General features: G+C 38.2%; 1 protein-coding gene and 1 pseudogene across 2 annotated transcripts in view; one reads left to right on the forward strand and one right to left on the reverse strand.

Annotated features, from left to right (window-relative positions):
• AP3S2 (adaptor related protein complex 3 subunit sigma 2) overlaps positions 1-22506 on the reverse strand; it is a 58170-nt gene extending 35664 nt beyond the window's left edge. Inside the window, exons 1-3 of one of the 2 annotated variants that reach the window (XM_087428942.1) lie at positions 22361-22506; positions 18677-18768; positions 18151-18262 (exon numbers count right to left, since the gene is read on the reverse strand). In XM_087428942.1, the coding sequence (XP_087285068.1) occupies positions 18151-18262; positions 18677-18768; positions 22361-22429 (273 nt within the window). In that variant the 5' untranslated portion in view covers positions 22430-22506. The remainder of the gene's footprint in view (positions 1-18150; positions 18263-18676; positions 18769-22360) is intronic. The other variant, XM_004431950.3, reaches the window with a different exon arrangement.
• LOC106802064 (arginine/serine-rich coiled-coil protein 2 pseudogene) lies at positions 6349-8543 on the forward strand (annotated as a pseudogene).
• Positions 22507-25513: the final 3007 nt, after the last annotated feature.

A 25513-nucleotide genomic window follows, 5' to 3' on the forward strand; every position in this document is an offset into this window, starting at 1 on the left:
GGGACATTTGAGTTGTTTTCAGTTTTTGACTGGGTATAAATTGATATAAATGGACATTATATTTCCAATCACTTGGAAAACTATTTGACATTATTTACTAATATTCTATGACCCAACAATTTGACTCCTAGGTACATCCCCAACAGAAACGCATACATATGTATGCCAAAAAACACATACAACAATTTCATAACAGTATTATTCATAACTCTTTACATTTTTAACAGTGACTGAATAGTTCACTGTAAGGATTACATACTTAAAAGGGGTTTATTTTCAACCACAGTGCTGGGCACTTGGTAAGTCTTTATAATCCAGCAACTCAAGTCCTTCAGTTTCGGGAAATTTTGTCAAGTAATTTTGTTGAGAATTTCCTCCCTTCCCCATTCCTAATCTTTCTTTCTGGAGCTACTTGTATTAGGATATTGGATCTCCTTATTTTCTTATCTTTTCCTTCCCATTTTCCATCTCTACCCATTCTGGGAGAGTTCCTTAACTTATCTTCCCATACTTCAAATGAGGTGGGGATTTTCCCCCCATTTTCCTCTCAGGTTTTTAATTTCTAAGAGATCATCTTGTTCTGAGCTTCCTGTTTGTTTAGCAGCTCATTTTTGATGACCTTCTTTTATTTCTCTGTGGTTTAAGGATAGAGTTTTATTTGTTGGTTTGTTTCACTGTTTTCCTTTCTTTCTATGGTCTCTATTTCCTCTAAGTTGCTTTGTACTGTTTGTTTATTAGTTTTAGACTTTATCTTCCAGGTTACAGGCTTTCCTCAGGTGTCTGATTATCCTTGGTTTTTTTATTCATAAGAATGAAAGGCTGATTGGAATCTCTGCAATCACGGCTTTTTGTTGGGGATCCTCCCCCCAGCCCCATAGGTTTTTTTATTTCTTTCCCCTTAGATTGGTCAGATTTCCCAGAGAAATTTCTAATCTCCTGCCTGAAGAGTAAAAGACTAGCTGCTAGAAATTTAGGAGCTGAGTGGCAGGAAAAGGGTTGGAAAGTTAGTGTACAACATTCACAGGGCATACGCTCACCTAATCCCCCTGACGTGCACCATCAACTACATCTGCTGTCCCCCAAACCAGAGACGCCTGCTTTCACCGTCTGCATAGAATAAACCTCATCTTGTGCTGGGGGAAAGGCAATTACCGGGAGAACTGGAATTGGGGAAAGGACTTAGGGACCTGACTGGTTCTCAGACAGCTTTCCCTGTCCACTCCACCCCACACCACAGTGAGACTCTGTGATGCCTGCTCTGTGCCTTTTGAGGGTTCTGTGGCGTGTAGCAGGTTGGCCATCAGCTTTCTCTGCCACTGGCCTGGGATGTGGCTTCCCTGGGCTTGCCAAGTCAATTATCAGGCATTTATATTATTTCCTGCTTTCAAAAAACTCCTTGCTATACATTAAGCCCACATATATCAATAATTACCCTAAATGTAAATGGATTGAACTCTCCAATCAAAAGATACAGAGTGGCAGGATGGATTAAAAAGCAAGACCCAACAATATGCTGCCTCCAAGAAACACATCTCAGCTCTAAAGACAAGCACAGGCTCAGAGTGAAAAGATGGAAGACAATACTCCAAGCTAATGGCAAACAAAAGAAAGCAGGTGTTGCCATACTCATATCAGACAAAGTAGACTTCAAGATAAAACAGGTTAAGAGAGAGAAAGAAGGGAAATATATAATGATAAAAGGGGCCCCATATCACTTATAAATATATATGCACCCAACACAGGAGCACCAAGGTTAGCTATTAACAAACCTAAAAGGAGACATTAACAACAACACAATAATAGTAGGGGATCTTAATATCCCACTTACATCAATGGATAGATCATCCAGACAAAAAGTCAATAAAGAAATAGTGGACTTAAATGAAAAACTGGACGAGATGGACCTAGTAGATATATGCAGAGCACTCCATCAAAAAACAGCTGACTACACATTCTTCTCAAGCGTGCATGGAACATTCTCAAGGATAGACCATACGTTGAGAAACAAAGCAAGCCTCAATAAATTTAAGATTGAAATCATAACAAGCATCTTTTCAGACCATAATGCTATGAAACTGGAAATCAACCACGAAAAAAAAACTGGGAAAGTGACAAAAATGTGGAGATTAAACAACATGCTACTGAACAACCACTGGATCATTGACGAAATTAAAGGAGAAATCAAAAACTATCTGGAAACAAATGAAAATGAAAATATGCCATACTAAACCATATGGGATGCAGCAAAAGTGGTCCTGAGAGGGAAACTCATAGCGATACAAACCCACCTTAACAAATAAGCAAAAGCCCAAATAAGCAATCTTAAATTACACCTAACAGAACTAGAAAAAGAAGAACACACAAAGCCCAAAGTCAGCAGAAGGAGAGAAATAATAAAAATCAGAGCAGAAATTAATGAAATTGAGACCAAAAAAACAGTAGAAGGGATTAATGAAACAAAGAGTTGGTTCTTTGAGAAGATAAACAAAATTGACAAACCCTTAGCCAGACTTACCAAGAAAAAAAGAGAAAAGGCTCAAGTAAATAATATTAGAAATGAAAGAGGAGAAATTATAACCGATACCACAGAAATACAGAGGATTATAAGAGAATACTATGAGAAATTATATGCCAACAAATTAGACAATCTAGAAGAAATGGATAAATTCTTAGACTCATACAACCTCCCAAAACTGAACCAAGAAGAAATGGAGAATCTGAATAGACCAATCACAAGTAAAGAGATTGAAATAGTAATCAAAAACCTCCCAAAAAATAAAAGTCCAGGACCAGATGGCTTCTCCAGTGAATTTTACCAAACATTCAAAGAAGATTTAATACCTGTCCTTCTCAAACTATTCCAAAAAATAGAGGAAGATGGAACACTTCCTAAATCATTCTATGAGGCCAACATCACCCTGATACCAAAGCCAGACAAAGACAATACAAAGAAGGAAAACTACAGGCCAATATCATTGATGAACATAGATGCAAAAATCCTCAACAAAATATTGGCAAACCGAATACAGCAATACATTAAAAAGATCACACACCATGATCAAGTGGGATTTATACCAGCGACGCAGGGATGGTTCAACATCCACAAATCAATCAACGTGATACACCACATCAACAAAACAAAGAATAAAAACCACATGGTCATCTCAATAGATGCAGAGAAGGCATTTGACAAGATACAACATCCATTTATGATAAAAACTCTCAACAAAATGGGTATAGAAGGAAAGTACCTCAACATAATAAAGGCTATTTATGACAAACCCACAGCCAACATCATACTCAACGGGGAAAGACTGAAAGCCATTCCTCTGAGAACAGGAACGAGGCAGGGCTGCCCACTCTCACCACTCCTATTCAACATAGTACTGGAGGTTTTGGCCAGAGCAATTAGGCAAGAAAAAGGAATAAAAGGAATCCAAATAGGCAACGAAGAAGTGAAACTCTCACTATTTGCTGATGACATGATTTTATATACAGAAAACCCTAAAGAATCCGTGGGAAAACTATTAGAAATAATCAACAACTACAGCAAAGTCACAGGGTACAAAATCAATCTACAAAAATCAGTTGCATTTCTGTATGCTAATAATGAACTAACAGAAAGAGAGCTCAAAAAGATAATACCATTTACAATGGCATCAAAAAGAATAAAATATCTAGGAGTAAATCTTACCAAGGAGGTGAAAGACCTATCCAATGAAAACTACAAGACATTATTGAAAGAAATCGATGATGACATAAAGAAATGGAAAGACATCCCATGCACATGGATTGGAAGAATAAACATAGTTAAAATGTCTATATTACCTAAAGCAATCTACAGATTCAATGCAATCCCAATCAGAATCCCAAGGACATTCTTCACAGAAATAGAAAAAAGAATACTAAAATTCATATGGGGCAACAAAAGACCCTGAATAGCTAAAGCAATCCTAAGAAAAAAGAACAAAGCTGGAGGCATCACAATCCCTGACTTCAAAACATACTCCAAAGCGATAGTAATCAAAACAGCACGGTACTGGTACAAAAACAGGATACACAGATCAATGGAACAGAATTGAAAGCCCAGAAATAAAACCACACATATACGGACAGCTAATTTTCGACAAAAGAGCTAAGAACATACAATGGAGAAAGGAAAGTCTTTTCAATAAATGGCATTGGGAAAACTGGACAGCCACACGCAAAAGAATGAAAGTGGACCATCTGCTATTGCCATTCACAAAAATTAACTCAAAATGGATCAAAGACCTGAAGGTGAGACCTGAAACTATAAAACTCATAGAAGAAAATATAGGCAACACACTATTTGACATTGGTCATAAAGGAATCTTTTCGGATGACATGCCTACCCAGACTAGGGAAACTAAAGAAAAAATAAACAAGTGGGACTTTATCAGATTAAAGAGCTTCTATAAGACAAACGAAACCAGAACCAAGATGAACAGACAACCCACCAGCTGGGAGAGAATATTTTCAAAACATGTATCTGACAAGCGGTTGATCTCCATAATATATAAAGAACTCACACAACTGAACAACAAAAAAACAAACAACCCGATCAAAAAATGGGCAGAGGAAATGAACAGACACTTCTCCAAGGAAGATATACAGATGGCCAATAGGCACATGAAAAGATGTTCAACACCACTAATCATCAGGGAAATGCAAATCAAAACAACACTAAGATATCACCTTACGCCGGTTAGAATGGCTATAATCACCAAGACAAAAAACAACAAATGTTGGAGAGGATGTGGAGAAACAGGAAACCTCATACACAGCTGGTGGGAATGCAAACTGGTGCAGCCTCTATGGAAAACGGTATGGAGATTCCTCAAAGAATTAAAAATAGAGATGCCCTATGATCCAGCTATCCCACTACTGGGAATCTATCCAATGAACCTGAAATCAACAATCCAAAGAGGCTTATGCACCCCTATGTTCATTGCAGCATTATTCACCATAGCCAAGAAGTGGAAGCAACCTAAGTGTCCCTCGACTGACGAGTGGATCAAGAAGATGTGGTATATATATACAATGGAATACTATTCAGCCATAAAAAAGACAAAATCGTCCCATTTGCAACAACATGGATGGGCCTGGAGGGTATTATGTTAAGTAAAGTAAGCCAGAAAGAGAAAGACAAACACTGTATGATCTCACTCATATGTGGAATATAAACCAACACATGGACAGAGAAAACTGTATTGTGGTTACCAGGGGCAATGGGGGTCAGGGGTGGGCACAAGGGGTGAAGGGAGACATATATGTGGTGATGGACAAAAAAAAATGTACAACCCAAAATTTCACAATGTTATAAACTATTAAAACATCAATTAAAAAAAAAAAAAACTCCTTGCTATTGTCTCCTCTCCTGTTCTCTCTGTCCTTGTGTGTATACACGTTCTTTCAAAATTTACGTTTCATAGTTTTAAAAGAAGAAAATGAACTTTGAAGGGTGGAAGTTCCTCACAGGACGTTTAAAAAAACGAAACTGACAAAGTCTAAAGTTCTTATAGAAAATAAAATGTGAAAGAACACTCTACCAAGAATTTTTGGAAAAAGAGTAATAAGGAATGACTTATCTTACTAGGTATCAAAATTCACTGCAAAGTTTTGGTAATTAAAATAGTGTAACACTAAGACAGGAATAAAAGTATAGATCAGTGAGAGAGAATATAAAATACTGAAACATACACGTTTATAAAAAAATACATTTTTTTTCAGATGTGGTAAGTCATTTTCAGTACTGTTAAAGGCATAAACCAGAATCGGTTGAGAGGTTAAAAATTCATACAAAACCTGCTGTAAACTAAGACAAAGGTAGATTAAAATGCATGATTATCTGTCTCTTAAATAAAGTAATACTTTCCATAAAAAGCAAAGGTGGGCTTCTGCCTTAATGCTGAACAATGCTGGCTCCAGAATTCTGTGCAATTCCAAACAAAAATATATTCTCTGAAAATTATTTTCCACTTACTGTGAACTTCAATATGACCAAGTTCAAAGGCAAATCATGATAAAAACTGCCATTGTCTTAAATTCCGCAGGCTAAGAGTTTCAGACAAGCTGCAGTAAAAAGCCATGGTTAAGAAACCCAGTGAAGCACAGGAACACAGCATGAATACTTTGGGTTTTCAAGTTTAAGAAAATTGGAGCAAAAAGTTGATTTTGTGTGCAATACTTTTAGATGCTCTAGGAACATGCAAAATCATGATAGCCGTAGCAGTCTGTACAAAAGTCACCATAGTCTGCTGTCACCAAGTTGCCTCCATACCATAATTCCCATACCCCCATACCCAGCATGACATTCATGTAGCCTCCATGGTTGGCACCACCAAATCCTCTTCCTCTCCCTCCTCTTCCCCCATCCTGGCAGGTTTGTGGGGGGCGGCACTTCACTGTGCTTGGGGCCTCCCATGCCAAGAAAATACAATTTCTGATAAAGACTGTATTTTAAATTGGTGGAAGAAAAGATGAACTAGTTGATAAACAGTGTTGAGACAAATGGCTATCCTTTGGGGGAAAAAATAAAGGCAGTTTACCTATCTCAATGCAGACGTAAAAATACCTTACAGATATTAATGAGCTAAATGTAAAAAAAAGCAATGGTAGATCCGCTTTGTGCAATCAGGGTCTCTCGTGGGAACAATTTAGTCAGTGTGTGGGCAGCTTCTGGGTGGTTGGTACTCTTAAAAGCAGCAAGTGGAGGCGCTGCCCTAGCAGCCAGGACTCTGGACTAAGATGCTCAGAGCATATGTGAGGAGAGGCAGACCATATTTCTCAGCAGCACTGTACCAAGGGGCTGTTTTCATTTTAATGAAATTAAGATTGGTGTATTAGTCTGCTCTGACTGCCATAACAAAATACAACAGGCTGTGTGGCTCAAACAGCAGAAATTTATTTTCTCACAGTTCTGGAGGCTAGAAGTCCCAGATCAAGTTCTGGCAGTATTGGTTTCTGGTGAGGACTCTCCTCCTGGCTTGCAGACAGCCACCTTCTCACTGTGTCCTTGACAGGCCTTTCTTTAGTTCACGTGCATGAAAGAGAGAGCTCTCAGGGGTCTCTTCCTCTTCTTATACCACCATCTGTTGTATGGGATCAGGGCCCCACTCCTATGACCTCATTTAACCATAATAACTTCTTTAAAGGCCCCATCTCCAAATACAGTCACATTGGGGTTTAGGGCTTCAACATATAAATTTTGTGGGGACACAATATAGTTAACAGTTGGGTTCTCAAATAGACCAGTGATACAGAACGAGATGGACTAGCTCCAGAAAACATATTTCCCCCAAAAGAGCAGTCAGATGCATCTGTTTCTCCTAGAGCCTCGAAACATCATTATTCATGATCACAATCAGGGTCAAGAGAAAGAACAAAAGTCAGATGATGTAGGAAGAAAACGCAGGAGCCAAAGCCAAACGCAGGCAAAGAACATGCAAATGCATGAAGAGACTGAACTGAAGATGCTGCAGACTCAGAGAGCAAAATAAGAAGACATGAATCCAAAAATAAATTCTCTAAGAAACATAAATCTGAGGAACATAATAATAAAGAACATTCTTCTCATACAAGAAGACAGCAACTAAATTCATCTGAAAATGGTGAGGACAGATACAAATGCAAAGAAAGTAAGTCATCAAGAGGCAGAAGTCACTCAAGATGTAGGTCTCATAAAAGGTGTCAGCGTAGTAGAAGCAGGGAGTGGAAGAAATCATGATCCTGAAGCTGGGAAGAAAACTGCGGATCAGATCTCGTTCCTGCTCAAGCTCAAGACACAGGCATAGGGGTAGAAGGAGGAGTGGTACAACAAGTAGAGGTGGAGAAAGAAAGAAGAGAAGGGAAAAACCAAGAAGATTTAGCAAAAGTTTAAGCCGGACTCCTAGTCTGACTCTCTTCAGAGGCAGAAACACAGCAATGGATGCCCAAGAAGCTTTAGCTAAGAGGTAGAAAAGGACAGAGAAATTACAAGAACAATGAGAAAAGAAAATGGCTGAAAAACAGAAACAACAAGAAATAGTTGCAGCTACTGGAGATTTTGTTCTCAATGTTGCTGCCCTGTTGGCATGAAGAACACAAGCAACTTCTCAGATAGCTATGGCAGCTCAAATGACAGCCCTACAAGATAAAGCTTGGGGACCAGAATAGCCGTTTCTAGATAGTACAACCCAGCAGCTATGAATCCAATGAAATTTGCTGAACAAGAGAAAAAAAGGGAAACACTTCAGCAAGGCAAGAAAGAAGGGGACAAATCCCAGCCTGCTTAAATATGGGATAAATTGAATTTTGAAAACAAGGACCAAAATGTCAAATTTAGAAAATTAATGGGTATTAAGAGTGAAGATGAAGCTGGATGTAGCTCAGTTGATTAAGAAAGTTATAAGACTTTGAAGCAAGAGGAAGAAGTATTTGGAAATCCAGATGCTTAATGTGAAATGCCAAGATCATAAATCCACACACAAAGAGGAATGGGACAGGGTTTCACATCTTCAATGTGAGGAATGGATACAGTTTGAAAAAGATCACACTTTTAAAGTTTGGGACTTTACAGACTTCTTGTTCTGATGTCAGGTCCTTGTTCACCAAACAGCTAGCATTCTAGCTTGTGTGGGTGTTGCACTGACTTTAATTTAGTGAAAAATATGATTCTCAACACAAAAAAGAAATGGTAATTATGTGACGTGATAAGAGATGTTAGCTAATGCTATGGTGGTAATCATTTTGTAATATATAAGTGTATCAAATCAACATGTTGTACATCTTAAATTTACACAATGTTACATGTCAATTACATCTCAATAAAGTTGGAAAAAAAAGAAAAATATGACTTTCTGTAAATATCAAATCAGTGATACAGGTGTTAGTGTTGTAATCAGGTTAATCCACTTCTGTTAAACATGACTGGGCACCATTTTTTAGTTCACGAACTCTACTTTTCAAATATACAAAAGCTGAGGTGGGATAAAATCTCATACATATATTTTTTTGTGTCCACTGTCTGGTGCACTTTTGTACTTCACATTTTATGGTATCTTCATCTCTTGAAACACGAAAAAAATGTTATGTAGATGTTCTTTAGATGATCTGGCCATTTGCTACATAATCTAGCACAAATAGCTGGGTGGTGGTGATAAAAATGGTTTTCTCAAAAGAAAATTAAAATGACAGCAATATTGGAGAACATTTTTATACCTTAGAGTTATAATTAAAAAGACCAGCAGGGGCCGGCCCGGTGGCGCAGGCGGTTAAGTGCGCATGCTCCGCTGTGGCGGCCCGGGGTTCGCTGGTTCGGATCCCAGGTGCAAACTGACCCACCGCTTGTCGGCCCATGCTGTGGCAGCGTCCCATATAGAGTGGAGGAAGATGGGCAGGGATGTTAGCCCAGGGCCAGTCTTCCTCAGCAAAAAGAGGAGGATTGGCAGATGTTGGCTCAGGGCCAATCTTCCTCACCCCCCCCCACCCCGCCCCCCCAAAAAAGATCAGCAGACTTCAGTACATAAAGTTAAAAGACCAATGGACTAGGAGAAAATATTTGCAATAAATATAATAGAAAAAGGATTAATATCCATAAAGTTAGGGGAAAAACCAACACTTACAAATGAACAAAACAAATGAGCCATTGGAAAAGTGAACACATGCTGATGTCAGACACTTTCAAATACAAATGGCCAGTAAACACTAAAAGATACACACTAGTACTTAAGGAAACTCTAGGGAAAACAATGAATTTAAATTTTTTACTCATGAGATTGGTAAACGTTTGAAAATATTCTTAATATTTAAAGTTGGTGAGGTGATGTGGAAACAGGCCTTTTTTGCTAGGCAATCTGGCAACATCTATCAATTTAAAAAGCACGCATCCTTTAATTAAAGCAATGATTCCAATTTTAGGAATCTATCCTAAAGAAACTAACACATGTGCATATAGACACACGTGCAAGGGTGTTACTGCAGCATCATTTGCAATAGCGAGAAAATGAGGAAAATCTAAATGCCCACAAGTAGGGTACTGAATAAAAGATTATGATACATCCATATTAAGGAAAATTACGTACCACTAAAAAGTATGTACGAGGTAGAAAAAGCTCCAAGACTTATTATTAAGTGATAAAAAAGCAAGTTACAGAACTATGTATACAGTGATTACTTTTCATTTAAAAAATTAAATAATGTATATGACACACGTGTGCGTGTGTGTGTACATGCATTAAAAGACTTAACAGTGGTTATCTCTAGAAAAGAGACTGATGTATGAGAGAAAGGGGGATGAATTCTAAGGGGGAGGACTTCTCCACTCTACTTAATAAACTTACTGTTTGAATCTTTTATAAAAAGAAATATTCATGTACTACTTGTATAGTTTAAAAAGCCCCAAACAAAATAACATACTTGAAATTCCAGACCTAGGCCTAAATTTATACAGAAATTTAAGTCAAACTAGGAGTAGAAAAACAATGAGAGACTGAATAATTTGGAGAAACTGGATAATGATATGAAGAAAAAGTAACTTGGTTCCATATCTCAGCATATATTGAAATAAATCTTGTGTTAAAAAGATTTAAATCAATATTTGTGTTAAGCTTATAATATGTATATTTTTAATTGGAAACAGATGGTTTAGGATTTTGTCCCAATTGTGACAGGAATATAAACTTATGGCTAGTGAAGAAGTAGAGGAGATCAGCATAAAGCGGATAGTTTCAACTATGCTGAAGTGCAATAGCAAACAAACATGGTAAATTAACAAGTTAAGAATTAAAGGGAAGGTTGTGTAATGGTAAAGAAATATTTACGAATATAATGATGAATAAAAGTTTAATATCCTAAAAATCCAGAATAAACCATGAGAGATTAGGACACTTTCTGAAAACAACAACAACAACAAAACTTTAATCGAAAGAAGAAATGAATATGGAAGGAAACGCTACTTTTAATTCACTTCTAATTATAAATCCAACAGTGACTTTTGGGACCTTTACAAATAATGCAAGAATGTATATGGATGAACAAATGGTTATAAATACCCATGAATATATTTATATTCCTATAATGAAAAAGAACCCAAGGGGAATAACTGGTCCTACTAGGTACACGAACCTCTATTAACAACAATAAATAAAACAGTGTGAAACTAATACAGAAAAAGAAACATAACTCAGTAGAACAAAATGAAGAATAAAAACTAAATCTAACTATGTATTAAACAGCTATGTGATCAACGTATAGTGAATGATTACTGTGCACTGGGCATGCACCATTCTACTCTGGGGATTCCACGGTCAACAAGCCATGCTCTCACCTGGCATATATTCTGGGTGTGGGAAGAACAGGAGGCAAATCAACAAGATCTTTTCTACTGTCATAAGTGCTCTGAAGGAAGTAAAAAGGATGATGTGGTTACTTCAGATAGGGTGTTAGCAAAGTCTCTGAGGTATAGCGTTTGAGCTGAGTCATGAATGAGGAAGAAGCCACTCATGTGAAGAGCTGAAGAGTGAAAGAGCCTGGGCAAGAGCATTCCGAGGACAGAACAAGTGCAAAGGCCCTCACACAAAAAAGTACCTGTGTTTGAGGAACAGAAAGAAGGCTGGGACAGCTGGAGTACAGTGAAGATGAGAGTGTATATGGTGCGGTCAGATTGAGAAAGATGAAGGAGCCAGATCCTGTCGGGCCTTATAGGCTGAGAGGTAGTTTGGATTTTACTGTAAACTTAATATATTATACGTTGAGGTTTCTTCAACAAGAGGAGGTAAAAATGAATTACTTATACCTAACATAATAGTTTAGAAAAAAATAAGTTTGGAAAAAATTAGTTTGAAAATAAACAGAAATATACAGAGAATTACTTTTTCATTGATTGTAAGACCAACTATTATTTTTGTGTTAAGAAAAAAATGCTGTCAATTATAATCGTAAGATGTGATCTATTGTAATACACATCCTGATTTTAGTTATTAAAGTGTGAAAAAAATGTGCATCTTAGAACAGATGAAATATATTATAAACCAAGATCTAGACTTCAATTATAATTATAAACCAAGATCTAGACCTCAATTATATTACAAAAGGTTTACGTGAAAAAGAACATTGTAGACCCACACATGGAAAAAGTAGGCATGATTAATAGAATAAAAATGCAGACATTTGTGAGGTACCACTCTACCTCTGTGTAGAAATTAAAAATGACATATTTCAGTGTTTGAGCTAGGAAGAAACATAAACTCAGAAGTGTTGGAGGCATCATAATTTAATACAGCCTTCCTGAGTATCTATCTAGCAACATGCATTATAAATAAAAATATTAATTCCCTTTGACTCAGGAATTCTGTTTTCAGCAGGGTGTGAATAGGCACAACAATTTGCGTAAAGACTTACAGTAGTTTTATTCACGTTAATTAAAAAAAGGAAAATGGAAACAATTGAACTATCTAGTACTGTCCTACTGCTCTGCTGCCTGGATCAGCTGGGACCATTCATTTTACCCCCACCAAAATGTTCTGCTTTGACCCACTCTTGAAATACAGAGGTAGATCATGGCAAGCTGAGAAGCAGAAAATGTAGAGCAGTCCATTCCTCCTGTCCATGTTACTGCTAGACAGCCAGAGTCCAATACCCCAACTGTGGCGAGCAATAAGTTTCCTGGGATTCACTCACATGAACTTGCCTTCAGACTTCCCCAGATGGGGCTCTTGTAAACTCTCAGGGACCCTGAAGCCAGACCGTGAGCCAGAGACTCTGTTCAGCTTATCTTCTCTTGGGAGCCTTCATCTAAAAGTGGCAAATTACCCTTTCCTTATACAGCTAAGTTTGTGCTTGTCACTCAGTTTTTCCAAACTAAGCAAAATCTCATTTAAGGAAATATACATCACATGGTAAAACTATAAAGAGAAGCAAAGGAACAATCAACTCAAAAGTCTGAGGAATGCAGTGAAGGAGGGGGACGGCATTGGGGAGGGGCATACAGAAGCTTCTTAAGGTACTAGGAATGTACTGTTTCCTAATCTGGGTGATAGGTACATGGGCATTCATTTTACTAGCATTCTTTAAACTGTATAGGCATGGTTTGCATTTTTGTATATACAATATGTTTCACAATAAAAATAATTTTCAAAAACAACAATAATCTTACTGGGATTCTGACTGGGTTTTCAGTCATTTATAATCTGGACATTTTAACGAGATTTCTCAACAGGCAAAGGTATGTTTTATTCATTTATTTTGCTCTTTTTTCAGATTTTTAGTAGAGTTTTAAAGTTTTCTTCATAGAGAGATCTTGAACATTTTTACATTTATTCCTGGGTATCTTATGGACCTTTGTGCTATTGTGAGTGGGTCCCTTTTAAATATTATATTTTCCAACTTATTATTGCTAAAGGAAAGCTATTAATTTTTATATGTTAAACTTGTATCCAGTCCCCTTACTGACCTCTATTATTAGTTCTAATTGTTTTCCAGTTGAGTGTTTTGGATTTTCTAGACAGATAATAATTTCATTGCAACCATTACATATTCTGAAGCCCAGTAAAGCCAATCCCACGTTACTGTCCTTTTCCCCTCAAAACATAATTTTGCATTTCTTGGCCAGTCATTTTTCCTGATAAATTTTCCCTTTACCAAGTTCTATAAGATCCCCTGATGGAATTATACTTGGTTTCCCATTTAATCTACTGATTATGGGGCTGGCCCCGGGCGTAGCCTAAAGTTAAGTGCGCGCGCTCTGCTGCTGGCTGCCCCCAGGTGCGCACCAACACACCACTTGTCAGGCCATGCTGTGGCGGCGTCCCACATCAAGTGGAGGAAGATGGGCACGAATGTTAGCTCAGGACTAGTCCTCCTCAGCAAAAAGAGGAGGATTGGCATGGGTGTTAGCTCAGGGGTGATCTTCCTCACAAAAAGAAAAGGGCCGGCCTTGTGGCATAGCAGTTAAGTGCGCACTCCGCTGCTGGCGGCCCAGGGTTCGGATCCCAGGCACGCACCGATGCACCACTTGTCAGGCCATGCTGTGGCAGCGTCCCACACAAAGTGGAGGAAGATGGGCACGGACGTTAGCTCAGGGCCAGTCTTCCTTGGCAAAAAGAGGAGGATGGCATGGATGTTAGCTTAGGGCTGATCTTCCTCACAAAAAAAATAAATAAATAAAAATAACCTACTGATTACTATTGTCATCTTTGCTTGACTCTTCCTAACAAGTGGAGGGCTTGTAGCTTCATTTTCAAGTATTCCTTTATGTTTTTCCTTTAAGATTTTACAGTTTCATTGGAATCAATGTCAAGTATTCCATACTAAGTTAATTTCCAAACACCAAATATCCTTTGTCACTACTGTAAGTGAAATTTCTTTAATTATGAATTTTATAGCTGTTTTCACAGAAACAGGAAATTCAGTTTTGATGGATTTATCTTGTATTCTGCCATTTTGCTTGTATCATGAATTACTGGTTATGGTTTTTGCTTTTTTTTTTAGGTTTTCTAGGTACATAATTAGGCCACCTTACAGTGATAACTTATCTCTCTCTTCCTTTACTATGTTACTTCTTGATTTCTATTTTTATCACTCATTACAAGTGCTTGTTCAAATTAGAGAAACAGTAAGAGACACCCTTGTTTCCGTGAATGCCTGTAGATTTCTTCCCTGGGAAAGGCGAAGAAAGATACTTTCACTGTATACTACTCTTGGTGTGCCTTTTGAATTTTGGGCCACATAAATGTATTATTTCTTCAACGGTTTATGCTAAATAAATAAACGTGCACTAAAGAATCATATAAAAATGCTCCCTATTCCAATTTAAGAGTATTTCAGGAATATAATTTGGATAATCATTTCTCTTGGCATCTACTGATGCAATTATATTAGTTTCCACTATTTTTCTCACTGCGGTAATAGACTCCAAGATTTTTTCTTTGTTAAACCAACTTGCGCCCTTGGGATAAAGACTATTTGGACACAATGATCAATTCTTCTAGTATGCAGTATTCCTGAGAGAGAAAGAATTTTAGAGCTAGCAAAGAACATCTAGTGTACTTATAAATCAAAACAAACACACACAGAAGAGCCAAAACACAAAACACAAACCCCCTAAGGCCTCAAAGCTTAAATGATTTATTTAAGGCCACACTGCTTCTTAACTGGAGAGTCAGAAACAAGAGCCAGGTCTCATGACTGCTTGATTCAACTGATTATTGGCCAAGATTTTATTTAGTAATTTTGTACCAATATTAATATGCAATATTTGAGTAACATTTTCTTTTTTTAGAGGCTTTTATATCACAACCAATTTACTCTGTAAAATACACTTAAGCAGTATGATTTTTTATTCTGAGTTTAGAAAATAACTTATGTAAGTAACATAGAGGTTTTACTGTGCTTCAACATTAAAAAAATTCTGAATCTATGAGGCAGGTTTTTTTTAACCCGTCTTATTTCATCCTAATATTGGATTAAGTGCCTTTTTGTTGACCTAATTTGGGTGTTTATTTTTTGTAGTCAGCTATTTCAAATACATTTATGCATCATTTAACAACGGGGATATGTTCTGAGAAATGTGTCATTAGTCGATTTCGTCATACAAACATCCTAGAGTGTACTTACACAAACCTAGATGGTATAGCCCACTATACACCTAGGCTATAAGGCACTTACCGTATGGGACCACCGTCGTACATGCGGTCCATTGTTGACCAAAACATTGTCATGTGGGGCATGACTGTATATTGATTATATAACCATGGATATCATCCCCTAAAAACATTTGATGTTTTCTATTTCTGGCTTTTATCCTCTTCATATTAGGCCAACTACTTATTGATTTTACTGTCTTTTCAAAGATCAAAACTCTTAGTTTCTATCATTTTCACCTTTTACCTATCCTATCTTCCCAAATCCAATTCACACTAAATATCCAATAAATGTCCATTACATTATAAAGTTACATCTTTTTGTCTTAATATAGATATTTGAAGTGTACTTCCTCTAATAACTGCATCTCAATTTTTAAAATATATCATTATATTTCCTTTATTTTCAAATATACTCTTATCACATGCACATTTCTATAGCATTCTATAGTCTATAATACAATAAAATACACTGCCTAATGTTTCTATAGTCAGATGGTGGATCAAAGACTCAAATCAGGTTTTCTGATTGTGGATCTTGAGCTATTTCTATTATGCCAACTGACTCTCAATGTCCAACCTGACTCAGATGTTAAGAAAGCATTTAAAAATTATCTTAGAGATGAATCTTTTTAGATGTTCTCATTATTTATTTATAGTTTCATGTATAACTGAATACGATGTATGAAATTTTTTTAAAATAATTATTTATTTATTTATTTTCCCCCAAAGCCCCAGTAGATAGTTGTACATCATAGTTTCACATCCTTCTAGTTGCTGTACGTGGGATGCGGCCTCAGCATGGCCGGAGAAGCGGTGCATTGGTGCGCGCCTGGGATCCGAACCCGGGCCGCCAGCAGTGGAGTGCGAGCACTTAACTGCTAAGACACGGGGCCTGCCCATGATGTATGGAACTTTTAATCAATCGTTTTAAACAATTTTCTGAATGTGAATGGGTATAAATAAATAAAATTTAAAAATTTCTATGCCCAAGAAGAACATCACTTTTTAGAAAAGAGTCTGGTGTATTTGAAATGAAAATATACACTCAAAATTTCCATTTATTTGTCCTTGGGTATATTAAATTTAGCTTCTTTAATTTTATCTTAAAATGCAGTTGCATGCATTTAAGGTTTCTATTTTATAGCTAGAGAGTTTTCTTTTCTATAATTGTTGCCAACTAGGTTTTAATGCAAGCTTCTATTTGAGTGCTTTCTACTTAAGTGGCTTTTTCAAGTCACTTAAAAGAAGCCCACCTAGAATTTCATGTATAAAATGATGCAATTGTACTACATTAACGGTTCCTAAGCTAGTATCCCTACACACCTCAGTTTCCATGAACGTAATGAAAAGAATCTGTAAGTCATTTCTAATTTTCAAAAAGCCTACTAAAATCATGTTTACCTATGTCAAGATGGCACAGACTAACGAAAACATCAAGTTTCTTTGCTTTAGGCTAGAATTACAAGTGAAAATATAAAGCACAAATTTTTAAAAGTCATTTGGTTTCATAGTTGAAAAAAATTTCAAAACATCACGTGGTACTGTAATTTATAATCATAAGTATTTAATTGGCATTCATCTCCGTTTCTGGCACAGAGCTCCTAAAACTCTTGGAATTTCCTAAGTAATAAAGGTGTCTTTTGTTTCTGTTAATAAGGTGACTTCTGGAAAGCAGCTAAGGATGGGTGCTGGTTCCCAGGAAACCAACCATGTGATTAGAGGGTTGGAACTTTCAGTCCCACCCCCTGACCTCTAAGGAGGGGAGAGAGTCTGGAGGTTGAATCAACCACCAGTGGCCAATGATTTAATCAATCATGCCTATATAATGAAGCCTCCATAAAAACTCAAAAGGAGGGGGTTTGGAGAAGTTTCTGGGTTGGCGAACACATGGAGTTTTGGAGAGAGTGTCAGCACTTAGAGAGTATGGAAGCTCTGCGCCCCTTCGCACATACCTTGCCCTATGCATCTCTTCCATCTGGCTATTCCTGAGTTATATCCTTTTATAATAAGCTGATAATCTAGTAAGTACAATGTTTCTCCAAATTCTGTGAGCCGCTCTAGCAAATTAATTGAACCCGAGGAGGAGATCATGGGAACCTCCAATCTATAGCCAGTCATCAGAAGCACAGGTGACAACATGGACTTGTGATTGGTATCTAGGTAGATAGTGTCAGAATTGAGTTAAATTTATGGGACACCTGGTCAGTGTCCAAGGAGAATTGAGTTAATTGCTTGGTGGGGGGAGGGAACACACACACTGTAATTGGTCTCAGAATCGTATAAGAAAACCAAGAGCAGTGAGAGGGCTGGGTAGAAACCAATGAATCCAAAAGCTCTAAGAATTTTTGACGGTTCCTCAGGAGCTTTCTCACAGCACCATCTGGTGGACGTCTGGCAACTTGTACCAGTATCAGTAAAGAGACTGACAAGAGGATCTTACAGGTTGGTTACTCAAAAGTCCAGCGCAAACTCTCTAAAGTGGCTGCCATCATTAGATGACTACACATACCTGGATGAGGTCCAAGATTCCCAGTTCACTCTCTGATGAGTCCACACAAAATACAAAGTAGAGGGTAGCATAGTGCCGGTAGATCAGTTTGTAGTCAGAGCCACCAATCAAACTGTGGAAGATGGGAAACATTTAAATGCCTTAATTAAATGTTAATTAATTAAACATATCAAAGAGAAACCCAGTGACAAGGAAGGAGAACAGGACCAGTAGAAAGAGGAGGGGCAGGCCAAAGAATAGGCCATTTCTCCCAGGTGAAAGGCAACCAAGTTGGGCAGAGATGTCTAAAGCTACTTTACCTCACCTTTTCTTCCGCCCATCCTCTCAAGAATCAAACATCTAAATGAGTAATACCTGAAGCACAACAGCTTCCAGAACAGAATTGGGTCTCTCCTGAGCAGATGATGCTAAGATCAGCTCAAGTTGCATCAGGTACCCACCCTGACACTTGAGTACTGCCTGAAGAAGCAATAATGACAAGGTCACCCAACAGTGGATATATGGGGAGAAAACTGAAGCTGTTTACCTTCCACCCTCCAAGAAGTTACAGATGTTGTCATCCCGCTTGAGAACTAGATGGAAGGTCTCTCGAACAATCTGCTGTTGAATTTCTTCTGGCTATGGAATAAAAGAAATAAAGTGAATCAGTGGGAAAGTCTGGAAAACGACGTCCCATTGATGGGGATGGACAGGAAGAGAAGTGCTTCCAAGCTGGGAACAATCTGAACATTCGGTATCAGTTTCCAGAGAAGATAAAAATGATGAGTAGAGAAAAAATAAAGAGTGAATCCATGGGAAGATGGACAACAAGGCTCTGTTACAGAAAATAAGACAAGGTATGTTTACCTAGATATATAGTCACTAGCCACTACTGTCCTGATAGGTAAGCTGGTATTTATATACTAGTTAATAAACAAGGAAAGGAGAACTGATAAACTCTCATACAAGGTCAAAGAGTAACTAGAAAGTCTGGTCCTGAAATATTGTGTCTTCCCCTAAAAACATCTATGCCAGGTAAATAACAAACGTCAACAGGTCTAACACTTCTAGGAGGTCAAGATGTAATCATGCACATGTTTTAACAAACTGAATTTGCCATCTTTTGTACTGGTAATATAGGTATTACATATAAGATGCTGTGTTATTCATCAACAAAGTATTACTGAGAAAGAAAAAGTTGTACTTACAGATTAGAATTTTGGACAATCACAGAGCTACAAATATTTTGTTTCACTTACTATTCACTTACTACACATGAAAAAGGTCAACTGTGATGGAATCTCTCGATAATTCCCATTCGATTTCTATTTATACATATGAGGTTCATAGTAAGTATGGTTAAAAAAAGAATGATGGGAAAGAGAAACCAGTCATTAAGAAAAAAGTAATTAAAAGCTCTAGACCAGTGCTTCTCAAAGCTTAATGTGCAATGAATCACCTGGGACTGTTGCTAAAAATGCAGATTCTGATTTCATAGGCCTGGGGTAAGTCCTAAGACTGCAGTTCTAACAAGATCCCAGGTGATACCAATGCTGCTGGTCTGGGCACCACGCTTGGAGTAGCAAAGCTTAAGAAAACCTTCAGACTGGACTTGTCCTAAGAGTCAGAAAACAGATTCAAGAAATGTTCATCTCTTTCTTTCTACAGCATTCAATTTAGGTTTGAACTGGTTAATTATTTAAAAGAAATAGAAAAAAAACAGGGAAAATGTCATTGTGAAGAAACCACTTTTCATAACTTTGACTCAACATGGATATAGAGTGGCTCTCAGTATTTACTGAATGGATGAACGCAAACTTGCTAATCACTGGTCACTGAGTTCAGGTGAATCAATCACTATTTTCCTGGTTTCCATTTAAAGAACTCACAGAGCTCACCAATGCCAGGATGCTTTAAAGGGTTAAGTCTAAGTACTTTGAAACATAAAACATGCTAAGCATCAGCACTTTTTTAAAGTGACAAAAACATCTTTCAATCTAAAGCCTTTTATCTGACTCTAGGGGGAAGTGGCAGCAGTCACTGGGGAAGTGGTATGAAATGGTGAGGCTACCTAATTTCTAATTCAACAAAAAGGTAAACTACCAATTGCTTATATGACTCAATTATTTTAATAATCCCTCATATCTTTTAGTACTCTGCAGTTTTCAAGGTAATTTTCACTCATGAGCTAATTTGGTTCTCATAAAAATCCTATGTTCTCAAGCCAGCCCTGATGGCCTAGCATTTAACATTTGGCATGCTCCACTTCGGCGGCCCAGGTTCAGTTCCCAGGAGCAGAACCATACCACTTGTCTGTCAGTAGCCATGCTGCGGCGGTGGCTCACGTGGAAGAACAAGAAGAACTTACAACTATACACAGCTGTGCACTGGGGCTTTGGGGGGGGTGGGGAGAAAAAAAGGAGGGAGACTGGCAACAGATGTTAGCTTAGGGCAACTCTTCCCCTGCAAAAAAATATAAAAATATATAAAAAAATTTTAAAAATCCTACGTTCTCCAAAGAAGATATACAAATGGCCAGTAAGGACATGAAAAGATGCTTAACATCAGTAATCATTAGAGAAATGGAAATTAAAACCACAATGAGATACCACTTTACACCCACTAAAATGTCTTTAATCAAAAAGATAATAACAAATGTTGATGGGGAGGTGGAGAAATTGGAACTCTTACACATTGCTGATGGGAATGTACAATGATGCAGCCACTTTGATAAATAGTTTGGCAGTTCCTCAAAATATTCACCATAAAGTTACCACATGACCCAATAATTCTACTCCTAGGTGTATAACCAAGAGAAATGAAAACACACGTCCACACAACAACTTGTATGTGAATGTGTGTAACAGCATTATACACAAGAGCCGCAGGTGAAAACATCACCTGATGAAATGTGGTATATCCATACAATGGAATGTTATCCGGCAATAAAAAGGAATGAAGAACTGATAAACGCTATGATGTGGATGAATCTTGAAAACATCATACTAGGTGAAAGAAACCAGTCATAAAAGACCACATATTGTATGATTCCATTTATATAAAATGTCCAGAAGAGGCAAATTTAGAGAGAGAGAAAGTAGATGAGTGGTTGCCTAGGGCTGGGGGAATTGAGGGGTAAATACACAGTGATTGCTAATGGGTAGGGGTTTCTTTTTGGGGTAATGAAAATATTCTAAAATTGATTGTGGTGATGGTTGCATAATTTTGTGAACATACTAAAAACCACTGAATTGTACACTTTAAATAGGTGAACTGTATGGTACGTGGCTTATATCTCAATAACACTTAAAAGTGAGGGAAAAAAAGACACAGACAAAAATACAAATACAAACAGTTATATTGAATGCTAATATTTTTACCTCGATATAATTATTTAATAAAATGTAATCTAGATTAAAAAAAATCCTATGAAAAAGGCAAAACTATTTTTTCATTTCTATTTGACAAAAGAGGAAATAAAGCCTGAAAGAGTTTGTTAACTTGTCAATAGACCCAAAGGTAAAAAACGTGGAGCTGAGACCTAAACCTAAATTCTCCGAGTCTTTCCCCTCTGGGCTTCCACCAGTCCACCAATTATGCATGTAACATTCTGAAACCTAGCCAGAAAAAGAAAACGTTGAGGGGCAGGATGCAAATAACGATGTTTGCGTTTTTCCAGAAAAACGTTTTTGGAAAATTCTCGCGGCAGCATTTATAATTTCTCATCATTCCTCACTTTTAAACTGACTTCCCTCAACTCGACAGAGCGCAGGGTATCCAGTCCCGGGGCAGGCCCAGGAAACATGGAAGGGAAATAATCCCAAGAAAGCACTTTTCCAGACCCTCCGGCTAAAGCAAAAACTTTTAAGCAGCTGCATATTTCTTCCGCCTCATGGAACTGCGTTCAACACCCACCAATGCTAAAGTGACTGCAATCATTCACGTTCCCAATGAGGCACACCCCCGCCGTCACTCAGAGCGCCCTGAGACCCAAAGGGAAGTGTCACCAAACCGCACGGAAATGCCGGGTCCAGGGCGGGGTCGGGGAGGGCGGGGGCAGCAAGCCTGACACTGGCCCCGGGCCGCGGAAGGAGGTTAAGGGGTCTGAGGTCACGCAAGGGGCAGGAGCCCCAAGGGGTCACCTGCCGGGCCCGCGGGCGCCGTAGGGGCCTAGGGGAAGAAAGGGGGGCGGCCGCCCCGAAGGGACGTGATGAGGCTGGGCCGCACTCACGAAACGCTGGTAGAAGCGCACTAGCCGCGGCTTCCCGTGGTTGTTGAAAACCAGAATCGCCTGAATCATCTTTGCCCGCCACGCTTCTGTCAGCACTGGCTGCTTCCGGGGAGCATCTCCTTCCGCCACAACACGGACATTTCCGGTTGGTGCGCTGCTGAGAGTGGCCCGCGGAAACTTGCCCCGGCGCCCAGGGGCCCGACCGCGAAGGGTCCGGTCTCCCTGCATGCCTTGAAGAAGGCTCCGGGGTGGGCGGCGGGCTCTCGAGGGAGGGCTTGTGCGGACACCGAGGCTGGGGAGGGTCGTCACGCGGCCACCGTCGGCTGCCCACCCAGGGCCTGGCCAGGGCGCGAACCTGGATCTGTGCTCTTCGCAACAGACCGACCGCTTGCTGCAGAATCCCGAGTCCGGCGTAAAGCCGATCCAGGAGCAGAAACCCCTGAGAGCAGCCCCGCTCCCCGGGGAGGCGGCGGAGGCCTCGCGTCCCCACAGTCTGCACTGGACCCGCGGTCCCGCCTCCGCCTTAAAGCGCGCGGAACGCTCCGCCGTGGGCGGATGCCGGCTGCTTAGCAGTCCCCTGTTGGAGAACATTAAGTTCATTTTTATTTTTCAGTATTATATACAATGCTGCAGGGAATTATATAGATGTCCTCGTGCAAAAGGGCTGTTTCTCCATGGTAGATAGTGCATAGTGGGAATTAAGGAATATTGAATGCAATTCCATTTAAAAGGTACCAGCGATCTCAAATTGGTAGTTTTTGTTTTTTCTTATAATGACTTAGTGGGGGTGAGGTGAAACATGTCCCTATGCTGCAGATAAAGCTGCAAATCTATCCAGAGGACTGTTTGGCAATATGTATCAAAAGCCTTTGAAATGTATAGAACATTAGACCTAGCAATTCCAGTTTTAGAATTTATAATAAAATAATTGTGGATCTGTGAAAAGATTTAGCCTCAAGAAAGTACATCTCAGCAGTGTTATTACTGGGGAAAATGGGAAGCAAACTAATTATTCCAAAATGAGAAATTGGCTAAATGCATTGTTACACATGCATACGAGAAATATTAAAGTTATTAAAAATCGTGCTGTGAAAGACTTATACCATAGTATGGGCAAATGTTCCATGCCATATCTGTAAGTGAAAAGATTATACAAAGTATGTACAGGGACACCCCACTTTGTAAAAGATTGGAAGTAGATACACCAAAATATGGATAATAATTGTGTCTGATGGAATGGCATCATAGCGTTCAGCCCAGGCCCCTGGAACCACACTGCCCTGATTCAAATCCTGGCTCTGTTCACCACCTGGGCACCTTGAGCAAGTGTCTTCATCTGTGAAACAGGCATAACATCAGTTTCCTTTACTGTAAAACTGTTTTTTTTTTTTTTTTGAAAAAAAAAGATTCTACTTGCCTCAGTTATAAACAAAAGGAATTAATGTTTGTAAGCGCTTGGAGCAATGCACAGCATATCACTGAGTACTACATAAGTGATTTAACATACATCTTTGGGTGGTGGAGTTATATATTATTCTTTTATAAAATAAGTATATATTACTCATAGCCAGAGTTTTTTAATTTTAAAAAAGCCAAAGGCAATAAAAATGCACTGAAACTTGACAAAATGTTCCAAATGTTGAGGAGGATGTCAAAGAAAATTCCAAAACAGAAGAATAATGAGGGGGACCTAGCCCTACCTACTATTAAAACCTACTATATTAGTTCAAATTGTCACTATAGGGAGACATTGAAATATAATGGATAACTTAGGTATAAAATAATTTTAATATGTGATTTAGGAGAAATCATAACTTGATAGTGGGAAGGATTTTGTAATGATGTCATGATAACTGGTTAGCAATTTGAAAATAAGCAATTTAGTTATCTCGCTTCATACCCTCCCATAAATTAAAGGCAGAGTGGATTAAAGAGTACATAAAACCAGATAATAACCAAAATGAAAGAAAGTGAAACTGAGTATTTAACATCTGAAAAGAGAACACAAACTTAGAAGCAATAAAAATCACAAAAAGTCAACAGATACATCTATATAGATTTCATTTGTAAAATCAATTTTTAAAAATGGAAAAGTTGTTAAAATATGGTAAATGGTTATATTTAAAATATAAATAACTCTGATAAACCAAAAAGACCTCTCCCCCTGAGTAGATAAATGAGCAAAGGAATGGAGTAACAAAACATGAAATACATCTAGGAAATGAACGTGAAAAAAATGTTTAAGCTCACTATATTAATGGGGGAAAAGTCTATATAAAGTATTAATTTTTTTAATTAAATGTAAAAAAAGTAACGACTACTCAAGAAGCCATAATCCCAGAAATAATCTATTTTCTAGAAGATTCTGCAATCATAGCACTTTGTACTTGCATTGTCTATTATAGCACTCATTTTCTTTTTTTTTCAATCTTAAAGATTTAGAATGTGGCATTTTTATTATTTTAGAAATAATAGGTATGCATCAGTGTTTTTATATGTATTATATATAATATACCTATATAATATACATTAGCATATACATAAACATATATGTATATATGTAAAGTTAATATTTTGAATATGATTCAAAATTTCTATGTCTGTTTTATTTTACATCAACTGTATTTTTTTCTTTTTACTTTTTGACCCCTTCACCCATTTCTCCCACGCCCCTGGCAACCACCAATCTGTTCTCTGTATCTATAAGCTTGGTTTCTTTTTTTTTTTTATAGATTCCACATATAAGTGAGATCATAAGGTCTTTCTCTGTCTGACTTATTTCACTTAGCATAATGCCCTCCAAGTCCATCCATGTTGTTGCAAATGTCAAGATTTCATTCTTTTTCATAGCTAAATAATATTACTATGTATATATACCACAACTTCTTTTTTTTTTTGTGAGGAATATCAGCCCTGAGCTAACATCCATGCTAATCCTCCTCTTTTTGCTGAGGAAGACCGGCTCTGAGCTAACATCTATTGCCAATCCTCCTCCTTCTTTTTTTTCCCCCCCAAAGCCCCATTAGATAGTTGTACGTCATAGTTGCACGTCCTTCTAGTTGCTGCCTGTGGGACGCGGCCTCAGCATGGCCGGAGAAGCGGCGCGTCAGTGCGCACCCAGGATCCGAACCCCCCCAGCAGCGGAGCCCGCGC

Source organism: Ceratotherium simum, chromosome 3 (genome assembly GCF_057802395.1).
Source record: "Ceratotherium simum simum isolate JZ-2026a chromosome 3, ASM5780239v1, whole genome shotgun sequence".
NCBI lineage: Eukaryota > Metazoa > Chordata > Mammalia > Perissodactyla > Rhinocerotidae > Ceratotherium > Ceratotherium simum.